The sequence below is a fragment of the Terrapene carolina genome, unplaced genomic scaffold (genome assembly GCF_002925995.2).
Source record: "Terrapene carolina triunguis isolate 2854851 unplaced genomic scaffold, T_m_triunguis-2.0 Scaffold227, whole genome shotgun sequence".
Taxonomy (NCBI): Eukaryota; Metazoa; Chordata; order Testudines; family Emydidae; genus Terrapene; species Terrapene triunguis.
This window is the reverse complement of record NW_020664578.1, coordinates 3,122,829-3,134,269: the sequence shown is the minus strand read 5'-3', so window position 1 is coordinate 3,134,269 and position 11,441 is coordinate 3,122,829. Positions and strand designations below refer to the sequence as shown.

At 54.2% G+C, this 11,441-nt stretch overlaps 1 protein-coding gene across 1 annotated transcript in view; it reads left to right on the top strand.

Moving 5' to 3' along the window:
* Positions 1-9,417, top strand: part of SV2A (synaptic vesicle glycoprotein 2A) — a 36,129-nt gene extending 26,712 nt beyond the window's left edge. Inside the window, exons 8-12 of the mRNA XM_026656310.1 lie at positions 1,669-1,833; positions 2,511-2,644; positions 4,400-4,603; positions 5,711-5,870; positions 9,234-9,417. Coding sequence (XP_026512095.1) covers positions 1,669-1,833; positions 2,511-2,644; positions 4,400-4,603; positions 5,711-5,870; positions 9,234-9,417 — 847 coding nt within the window. The remainder of the gene's footprint in view (positions 1-1,668; positions 1,834-2,510; positions 2,645-4,399; positions 4,604-5,710; positions 5,871-9,233) is intronic.
* Positions 9,418-11,441: the final 2,024 nt, after the last annotated feature.

Genomic DNA, 11,441 nt, shown 5'->3' with positions numbered 1-11,441 from the left:
CCCTATCTATCTATCTATCTATCTATCTATCTATCTATCTATCTATCCTCTTTTTGAACATTAAGAAGAAAGCCTATTCACTCCCCATATCTCGGCAGAGGGCGGGAGCGTGATCCAGTGACTGGATTGGAGCCTGGGGATGGATCAGGACTCCTGGGTTCTGTGTCTGGGAGGGAATCTGCTCCCGTGACTATAGTGTAGGGCTTGGAGTCAGGACTCCTGGGTTCTATCCCCGGCAGTGTTATTGACCGCACCCTGGGAAGGACTTCAGGAAGACTTTGGACTCTAGTAGCTGTCCTTGGTGCTGAAGCATGGAGCTCAGTGCAGAGAATCTGCCATGAGAATCGCTGCAGGAAAGGCCATTTCTTTCTCCCCTTTTTCTCTGAACACCCCACGGGCCCCCAGCTATGCAGGGGTCAGTACATTTTCCTGCTGTCTTTAAACCACCATTCCAATCGGCTAGGGGCTCATCTGAATGGTTCAGGGGTCGGTGTGTGGAGCGGGCGTGGGCCAAGCATGCCCAGCTGGTGCCCATGCTCTGGATACACACAAGATCCCAATCTACAGAGCTGCCCTCTTGATGAGCATCCCCCCCCACCACCACCACCACAACCCACCGAGCCCAGAGACCTCCTCCCAGCACTGGCCATCCCCCAGTGCAGGGGGAGCCAGGTGCACCCCATTCTATGGGGCAACTCTGGGGTCTTCAGGTGGCTGGTTCAAATCCACCATTGGATGGCAGAGAGCAACAAGTGTTTGGGGGAAAGGCTTGGTGGGTCTGAGCCCAGATTTAGGGGTGGAGATCCCCAATCTCAGCCAGCCCCTTGTTGGCAGCCTCAGCACAGAGGCCAAAGACAAGATGGTCCATGGAGAAGGGATGCTGTCAGGGCAGCGTACTGGGAAAGGATGCCCTGTTATTAGTTGAGATTTAAGCCCCAGATCCAACACACATTGGAGTCAGAGCCCGGACTGGGACTGAGAGACCTGGGACCCTTGTCTGATACTTAGATTGTAAGTCAAGCTGGTTGGGGGTTTTTCTGAGAAATGTTTTTATGCCAAACAAAATTGCAGATTCATGGAAACCGAATTGTTCTGCAGGAAAGGGGCAGGCTGATGAATTGCCCAGCTGGAAAAAGAAGTCAGAAGGATCAAAACGGGATGTTTCGAGCTTTTTGAAACCAAACGTTTATTTTCCAGTCGGAAACAACTTTTTGTTTGAAAATTTAACTTAATTTATACTTTTTAAAATGTTTCAAAAAAAGAAAAACAAACAGGTCAAAATGGAAATGAAGCATTTCAAAAAGGATCAAAATGAAGCCGTTTGATTGACCTGAACTGCAGGGTTTTTTTCAGTTTGTGAAAAAGTTTTGAGATTTCATCTTTGCATCCTGAGTCGAGACGGGAACATTTTCCAGGAATCTCCCGGGAAACCATTTCCCACCCAGCGCTAACTGTGAGCTCCTTGGGGCAGAGCCTGAGTTTTGTTCCTTCTTTGTACAGTGCCTAGCACACTGGGCTCCTGCCCCATGACTTAGGGTGCTAGAGCTACCGTAATGCACCTAATAGCAATAACAATGTACAGCGCCTAGCACAACGGGGTCCTAGTTCATGACTCAGGCTCCTAGGCACGACAGACAATAAGTACTGATCTCTCTCTCTCTCTGATAGTTACTACGGCTTGACCGTCTGGTTCCCAGACATGATCAAGCATTTACAGAACATCGAATATGCCTCCCGCACCAAGCTCTTCACCCGCGAGAAGGTGGAGCACTTCACCTTCAACTTCACCCTGGAGAACCAGATCCACCGCAACGGTGAATACTACAACGACAAGTGAGTGGTGGGTCGTCCCTCCTCACCCCCAGGGCAATTAGCAAGAGCCCTCTTTGACCCTTGGGAGATGGGTCGAGGTGCTGGGGGGGCCGTGCTCACGGGAAAACAACCGGGTGTCCTGTACTGGGCAGAGCCTGCGAAGACACTGGGAGGTTGGTGGGGTCTAACATGGCTCCGTGGTTGCAGAGAATGGGCTGCATGTGCCTGCGCTGCGGGATCGCTAGTCTGGGCAGTGCCGGGAGGAGGTCTCTGGGCTCGAGAGGAGGAGGGCTGGATGAATAACTAGGCGCTGGAGGAAATGCAGCCAGAACCTCCCCAGGAGTGCAGCTGGGGAGGTTGGGATCCTTTGTGTAACCAGAGCACGGGCATCAACAGGGCAAGCTTGCCCCTCACCCCGCCACACACGGACCCCTGCCTTTATGGACCCCCATAGTCCATGCAAGCCTTGAGTTATCTGCTGTGCCAATTGCAGATACTTAATTAACTCCCAATCGTGGATACTGAAGTGAGACCCACCAAACTCATTGCACAGAAGGGGTCTCCGAACATCCAGTGTCTGGCTTAGCAAGGTCCAGAAACCATTTTTGTTCCCCCGTGATGGAGGGAGACCCACACTTCCCACGCCCCCTATCCCAGTCGCTCTTGGGTCGCTCAGTCCCCGGGTTCGTGCCTGGCAGGTTCATCGGCCTCAAGTTGAAATCCGTCTCCTTTGAGGACTCCCTGTTTGAGGACTGCTACTTCGAAGACATCACCTCCAGCAACACCTTCTTCAAGAACTGCTCCTTCTTCTCCACTGTCTTCTACAACACAGGTAACTTCCTGCTGTCCTGTAACAAGTCAATGGGCCATCTAGACCGGTGGGTCTCAACCTGGCCCAATCAGCACAGAGCTGCAGCCCATGTGACATCCTGAGGGCCAGAATATTGGATACGGCCCACAATGATAAATAGGTTGAGACCCCTGAGACAGTACCAGATCCACTGGGCCACACTGACTCTGGCTTTTAGCTTATGTCTTTACTGCAAAGGTGTGTTCTCAACTTGGGTTCGCTGACTCAGGTTAACATAGCAGTACAGACCTGGCAGTTTGGGTCAGCTGCTCAAATTCAAGTTTATAGGGCAGCCAGGGACTGAACTTGAGATACTAAGCCCTGTTAAAAGCCAAGTTGCTGTGTCTTCACTTCTATTTGAACCCGAGTTAGCTAATGTGGGTTAGTTAACCCATGTTAAGAACACACCGTATTTTGCAGTGTAGATATGCCCTTAGAGACAGGCTGAAATCTCCAACACTGGACCTTGCTGGCTAATAGTATACCTCATAGGGGAGGTTCCTTCCTGACCGGCCAGCTGGTGGTCAGCTTGTGCCATGGAGCATGAGGATTAATAGCCCTTGTGTTCGCTAGCCTAACTAGCGCAGATGCTGCTTTTGGGGTCCCTGGAAGGGGAGGGCAAGCGACATGAACGTGATGTTTTGGGGTGTGTGTGTGTGTCAGTGGAGGGCAGCGTCTCAACCAGCATGACGGGGGAACAAACAGGGGGCCTGATTCTCCACTGCCCTGCCCCCATCTGCAGCCGTTTCCACACACCGATGCAAAAGGGGGTGTAAAAAGCTACCAGGCAGCATCCGGGAACCACTTTGCACCAGTGGAAATGGCTGGGCAAGGTGCAGAGTGGAGGAGGATGGGGCCAGGGCTGTTTTGTTTTAGGGCCTTAATTCCCCACCCGGCCCTCTGTGGGGCTTGAAATTGCTGCACTTGCTGTGAGGCTGCTGCTAAATATTCTCCGGGCCGTGCTAATCAGCTGCCTCGCGGTGACTCGGCACTGAATAGACTCTGATGGGCTTTGGGAGGGGAGCCCTAGACAAGGAGAGATCAGGCCGCTGGAGCTGCTAACCCACATATTTTCTGAAAGGCATCAACAAACGCTGTGGAAGGGGGAGCAAATTTACCCCTCTCTTCCCCCCCCCCCAAAAGCCATCTTCACCTGGGACAGATGCCGCTCCAAGGCTGGCCCTGTGTGCGAGAACAAATGACCACTCGGGACCTCTGTGTCCCACCCTCCCTGTATTGCAATGCTGCACTGACTCATTCTGCCCTCTGGTGGGCTGGGACCTAGCCATTAAAACCCAGGCGCCCGGCTGTTCATGTTGATTCTCTGGGCCAGTCTGCAAAACAGAAAAGTGTTAGTCTTGGTTACTTGGCTAATTACACCCCGGTGGCTTACAAGTCCCCTGCATTTCTATCTCCACTTCCAGCACGGCTGCATGCTGTTGAACAGCAGCTGTGTTCCACCTCAGAGGTGGCTGCATTTCAGTGGTGGGTGGGTGACAGCTGCGCAGCGTTGCTGCGCGGCCGCTAAACAGCAGCCATGTTGCGCATGAGAAGTGGTTTGCTTTTCGGTGCTGGGTGCGCAAGCAGCTGCTGCGCTCCACCCCAGAGGTGGCTGCATCACAGCCCATCTGCCCCACCCCCACCCCCCATTGCTTGGTGGGAGGGGCAAACGGCCTGCTCATCGCTCTGCAGCTCAGCGCAAGGCCACGCCCCGTGTCGTCTTCTCCCTCTCCACAGACCTGTTCGAGTACAAATTCATCAACTCCAAAATGGCCAACAGCAGTTTCCTGCACAACAAAGAGGGCTGCCAGCTGGACTTCAGCGATGAGAACAACGCCTACATGATCTACTTCGTCAGCTTCCTGGGCACCCTGGCCGTGCTGCCGGGGAACATTGTCTCGGCCCTGCTCATGGACAAGATCGGGCGCCTCCGGATGCTGGGTGAGGGGCGGGGATGCTGCCTGGGGACTGGCAGGGGAAGTGGTGGTGGCAGCATGGGGATAGGGATAGCCTGTTCCTTCTGCACTGATCTCCCTATAGACCCTGGCTACAGGAGCAAAAATTGACCCCTGCCCCTTTAATCCAGCTTCCCTGTGGCTTGAAGTTGCGGCTGCCCCCTCCTGGCCAGAGAGGGTCTCACCCTTTAACAGAAATCCCCAGTCTGGCTGCATGCCTCCTTGGTAGAGCTGGGAAGGAAAGGTTTCCCCAGCCCGTGAGAATTTTTGAGATTTCAAAGTTTCCCCCCATCCAGATTCGGGACAAAAATTTGAAAATCTTAAACATGGTCCCGAACTGAAAACCGGAATGTTTTCTTTCCGAACCCGGCTGGTGACCCGTTCCGTTTCGATCGTTTCAAACGGTTTGGTTTTTAGGTCCACCTCTTCTCTTTCGAAAAGACGGGGGTTTATCAGACTCGAACAACGTTTCAAAATGAAAAGTCATTTTAAGCTGAAAGACAGAACTCCTCAAATGGTTCGAAAGGGGAAATGCATCAGATTTGACCCTTTCCCACGAACAGGTTCAATGAGTCCATTTTCCTACCCAAAAAAAAAAAATGTTGATTGAAAAATTCCCCACTGGCTCTATTCCTTGGCTGATGCCTGAGCTAGATCCACCTGTACCATAGGCATCAGCTGTTCCCAGTGAACCTTCTCCTCCTTGACCTGCACTGAGGGGAAACTTCTCCTTGCAGAGCAGGGGCACGGCTAGGATTCGGGCCAGCTGCTTCAGCTGCCGCTTGTAGCTGGAGGGCCTGGCAGAATTGCAGAGTCTGTGGCTCTCGCACCGGCAGAACGAAGGAGCAAGGAGGAAGCTGGTGAGAGATGGTGGGCAGGGCAGGGAGGCTGCAGAAGAGAAGGATCTTGCACTGGGTTGTGTGGAGGGGACGGTCAGGAGGCCTTGCAGGAGTGATGGAGGCTGATGCATAGGAGAAGGTTCTTGCACCAGGCGGGTGATGCTGGCTTTGACCAGGTACGATTCCAGCCAGGCCTGTACCTGCGGATACACCCTCCTCCCCAGCCTAACACGCCTCTCCTCGTCCTGCTGCAGCCGGCTCCAGCGTGATGTCGTGCGTCAGCTGCTTCTTCCTGTCGTTCGGGAACAGCGAGTCAGCCATGATCGCCCTGCTCTGCCTTTTCGGGGGGGTCAGCATCGCCTCCTGGAACGCCTTGGACGTGCTGACGGTGGAGCTTTACCCCTCGGACAAAAGGTACAAGTCCACGCCTCCATTATCCACCCAAGGCAGCGCAAGTCCTGATCCCGGGATGCCCAGTCCAGACGTGGGCTGGTCCCGTGAAGCCACCTCGGGGTGGCTGAGAAGGAGGAATCCTGGGTTACCACCTCGACTGGTAGCTTTGGGAACACGATGCAGTTACGATAAATACCTGTCAGGGCCTGAAGGACGCTGCATGTTGGGGGGAGGGAAGGTGGCCCAATGGCTAGAGCAGAATGACTGGGAGTCAAGACTCCTGGGTCCTATTCCCAGCCCCAGGAGGAGAGTCTAGTGGTTAGAGCAGAAGCAAGGAGACAGTCAGAAACTTTCCAACTAAACTTAATTTTGCTGGAAAATGCCAGTTTGGCAGAGTGAAATCTTGAGCCAAATCAGGCAGAGATTTGACCAAACCTTTGTTGAACGCCAGCTCCAGGGGATGGAGAGGCAAAGACCAGGGTGCCCCTGCCTCCCCCTGCCCTGGCTCGGTGGGACGAGCAGCACCTCCCCGGTGCTAGGGTGACCAGATGTCCCGATTTTATAGGGACTGTCCTGATATTTGGGACTTCGTCTTCTATAGGCGCCTATTACCCCCCCACCCCCTGTCCTGATTTTTTACACTTGCTGTCTGGTCACACTCTCGGGCGCCCAGAGCTGGGGCGGTTCACAGGGAGGCAATGTGGTAGGGCTCTCTGCCTCTCCAGCACTGGGAAGGAAAGTACTTGTCAATTTCACAAGAAATTAACTAGAGCCTTCCCTGAGGGCAGCTGGAAAGCCAAAAAGTTTCATTTCAGTTCTTCCCAAATGGAATTTTTCCTTAATCTCGTTTCCATGAAAATTTCCACAGTTTTGACATTTCAGCCTGCTTTGGGAGGGCACATTTGATTAATAAGATTCGGACTTTTCAGCTTGGAAAAGAGACGACTAAGGCGGGATATGATAGAGGTCTATAAATTCATGACTGGTGTGGAGAAAGTAAATCAGGAAGTGTTATTTACTCCTCCTCATAACACAAGAACTAGGGGTCACCAAATGAAATGAATAGGCAGCAGGTTTAAAACAAACGAAAGGAAGTATTTCTTCACACAACGCACAGTCAACCTGTGGAACTCCTTGCCAGAGGATGTTGTGAAGGCCAAGATTGTAACAGGGTTCAAAAAAGAACTAGATAAATTCACGGAGGATAGGTCCATCAATGGCTATTAGCCAGGATGGGCAGGGATGGTGTCCCTAGCCTCTGTTTGCCAGAAGCTGGGAATGGGCAACAGGGGATGGCTCACTTGATGATCACCTGCAGGGGCGGCTCCAGGCACCAGAGTAGCAAGTGCGTGCCTGGGGCAGGAAGCCGCGGGAGGCGGCCTGCCGGTCGCTGTGAGGGCGGCAGGCAGGCAGCTTTCGGCGGCATGCCTGCGGGAGGTCCGCCGGTCCTGCGGCTTCGGCGGCAATTCGGCAGCTGGGATGCCAATGGCGCAGCACCGGCGGACCTCCCACAGGCATGCCGCCGAATCCCCATGACCAGCGGACCGCCTGCAGGCGCGCCGCCGAAAGCCGCCTGCCTGCCGTGCTTGGGGCGGCAAAAAACATAGAGCCGCCCCTGATCACCTGTTCTATTCATTCCCTCTGGGGCACCTGGCATTGGCCACTGTCGGAAGACAGGATACTGGGCTAGATGGACCCTTGGTCTGCCCCAGTATGGCCGTTCTTACGTTCTTAAAACTGGACAAATTTTCACAGAAAGGAAGCGCCCCCCCCCCCTCTTTTTCAGCCAGTTCTAGTCCCAGCTCTGGGTGGGGAGCGGTGTCTACTGGGCAGAGTAGAGCACTGGGGCACAGGACTCCTGGGGGTCCTCTTCCCACCTCTGCTGCTGCCTGGCTGCACAGACCTGTGACTTCCTCTTGCTGTACCCCCGTTTTCTCATCTGTGAATTGGGCACTGACTGTAGAGTGGGCCCCGGCATGGGTGAATTTGACTCGGAGAGTGGGACCAGTGAGGAGATCTTATGCCACATTCCCAAGAGCCAGCAATCATAGTTTAGCCGGACCAGGCCTACGCTGGCACGCTGAGCCTGCCGGCTGGCATCCCCTGCATTTGCAATCGGCTCCCAACCCCTCTCCCTGGGCTGCCAATTTGTCCCGCCCCCCTCCTGAGATGCCAGGGGTTCCCCATAAACCTTTGTGCTTGGGGAAGGCCCACAAAGGATTCTGGGAGCACATCAACATTTGCATGGTGGGGGCGGGCGAGGCTGCAGGTTTGAGGCTGAACATGCGGAGGACAAGGCATTGGTAATGCAGAGCGGCTCAAGGGCGCCACCTCCAGGCTAAGCCATGGATCACATCCCTTTCACCTGGGACTGAGTCACGGCAGCTAACCCCTGCAGACACCCCTGATTGCAGGGGAGAAATCACGCAGGCCCAACTGATGCACAGAGCTGCCAGCTTGGGCCTTGGCTGCCTGGAGGGCCCGTCACTGAGAGCGAGGGGCATTGCTGCATGGGCACCAGGTGATGGTCTGGGCTCCCCTTGTGCCTGACGCTTGTGCAGACCCCCTAGGAAAAGGGGATCTTTGACTGCAGCTTGCCGCAGGCTGGAAATAGACAGTGGGAAGGGAGAGGAGAGCAGGTGGCCTGTGTACAGGGACTGGGGAGCTGCTCCAGGCATTAAGGCATTAAATGGCCCAGCCTTTGCTTTAGCAGGGGGCTTGGGGGCTCCTGGAAGGAGGATCCCCCTTCTCTAAGCGGGTGGGGCAGGGGGATGGAAGCTGGGCCCTTGTGCTGACTAGAGGCAGGCTGGAGAGTTTGCAGCTAAAGTTAGAACGCAGGGCCTGTCGTTGAAGAGTTTTACGGTAGCTTTGCCGTAGTCGGTGTTAAATACACTGGGGTGACTGATTTCCTGATAGAAAAATTCATGCGAACAGCAGAGCTTTAAAAAGTGTGTGTGTGTGTGTGTCTACAATAAAAATCCTTTCCCCTCTCCATCACTGGGTGTTATGGGTAGCATCTGCGCCCCAGCTGAGCTCAGGGCCCCATTGTGCCGGGTGCTGTACATATACCGAGAGAGAGGCAGGCCCTGCCAAAAAGCACTCACAGTTGAAATGGAGAAAGGGGGCGAGGGGAAGGGACTTGGCCGAGGTCATGCAGTAGATCAGTGGCAGAGCCAGGAATAGAACGCAGGTGTCCAGATTCCCAGGCCACGAGGCTGAAACGCGGTCAGATTACTCTGGGCCGCTGCTGCTATGACCCTGCTTGTTTTCCATCTTTTAGGGAGAAACGGGACATTAACCCCATCCCCCTGCCCACCAGCCTACTGCCCTCCCCCAACCCCTTTAGCTCGCCTGTAACCTCGTCCTCTCTCCCCGCTTCTCTAGGACGACAGCCTTCGGCTTCCTCAACGCCCTCTGCAAGCTGGCGGCCGTCCTGGGCATCAGCATCTTCACCTCCTTCGTCGGCGTCACGAAAGCCGTGCCCATCTTGCTGGCCTCGACAGCGCTGGCTGTGGGCAGCTCGCTAGCGTTGAGGCTGCCGGAGACGCGTGGGCAGGTGTTGCAGTGAGTGGGGCGTGCCCCCCCCCCAGATTTCCTCCCCCCCAGGAAATTCAAGTTGTTAGACACTGTGAAATGTCTTATTTTCTGATTTCGATGATTTTATTTTTTCGCTCCCCTTCCCCCAACCGCTCCTTCCTTCCCGTCCTCCCCCCTTTTTTCGGTGTCATTACGTGTGTGAGAATCGGCTCATTCATTGTGGGAGTTGGGGAGGGGGGGAAGAAAACTTGACTGAGAAGGAGAAGGAGGAAAGAACCTCTTTGCACTAAATTCAGGCTGGAAACGGCCCAGCCCCGGCAGTGTGAACGGATTAACTGGGCAGGCGCCAATTGACCTAGCTCCTGATCAGAGCTAGGGGCTAGGGCCAGCTCCTCAAAGGGGCCATCTAATGTCTAGGCGCCCTGCCACGCAGCAGTAACCCAAAATCCCTTGTTGGAGCTCGCCCTTGGGTGTGCGCTGGTGAACACGTGATCCATTTAATTTCACACACGTGGGTGTAAACTAGTAGTACGTGCAACGTGTGCTCACGGATCTTGGCTGTGTAATATTCTCCAAATCCTCGTTTATTTTTTTCATCAGCCACCTGTGGTGTGTGGAGAGCAACGCAACCCCCCCCCCCCCCCCCCCACTGCTTTTTCGGGGCCCTTTGAGTCATATGTAAAGTGGCGTCGATTTCAGGTGTTAACAAAGCATCCGTTTCAGGCTCCTAAGCCAGGTTTGCAGGAGCAAACCGGCAGAGCTAAGTTGTTCCTCTGTGTCACGTGAACCGAATTTGAAATCCTGATCTGCACGCGTCCTTGCATCGTGTCTCGCTGGTGTCACAAATCGCTGGTCAATCCGCACCAGACGCCGCTGGCATCCACCCCTGTAGACTCTAGTGGTATCGGACATTCATACATTTTGCAGGCAGCAGGTCTAGGATCTCATTGGCAGGGCAGAGGCTGTATCAGAGCAGCGGTTCCATCCTTGGCTCCGGTGGGTGGCTGGTCCTAATGTGCCGAGCGCCTCAGTTTCCCCATCTGTAAGACAGGGATCATGATACTTGCATCCTTCTGTTGAGTGCTTTAGAGGAAAGGTGCTGTATGTGAGGGCAAAGTAGCATTCTTTTCTCTCCTTTGGACCAACATCAGCTCAGCTATCCCTCTGTAACTGGACCGAATTTCACGCACTAATCCAGGGACAGTCCCCTCTTCCAATTATCCATTTCAGCTGAACAATACAGCGATGCTCGGTTTCTTGTATTATTGTTTATTCAGGGATTTTAAACATTGTTTCTTCTGTTTGGGGGGAGAACATTTGGCTTTGAAGCTTAGGGATTGTGCTTTGGGTGGTTGTTTGTGTGTTTTTTTTTTTAATTCTCCCCAAGTCCCTCCCCACAGAGGCCATCCAGAAACACAGCCTGGGGTGGGTGGGGGGCAGGGTGTGATAGTAGCACCTCCAAACGGAGATCAGGGCTCCATTGCGCCAGGCCAGCAGCCCAGCTGGCCTGAGAGTGACGCTAACCTCTGTCTTGTCTGTGGGTTGCTGGTCATTCCAATTAGGCGTTTCGTGTATTTAACGCTGTAGCCCTCTGTCTCTCTGCCCTCCCCCAGCTCCTTGGTTGACTCTAAGGTCTGATCTACACTTAGATCAACCCAGCTATGTCGCCCTCAAAGGGGAAGTATGATCCTTGAAAAATCTATTGCCTGGGACGCTTGCCGGAGGGAACTCCCCAGGGGTTGAGGGCAGATCAGAACTTAGCATGTAAGGCCCAATCGCGCCACACAAATGGGCTCTATTTTTGCAACACCCAAAGCCCCGCGCCTTGCTCATTAGAGACGGGACAAACCCGAGCCCCGAGCTCCGGCTGGCTTTTCTTGCTGTCTCTTTCCTCCTGCAGATTTAACTGACGTAAGGCAGGGCTGGGCAGCGCTGCGTGCTGCCAGGGGCGTCGAGGCATCTTACGCCAAGATTTTGCTCACCGCGTGTCTCCAGGACGAGCTGGGCAAATGTATGGCTCGGCTGACGGAGCAGTGAGGTCAGAGGTCCTTAGGG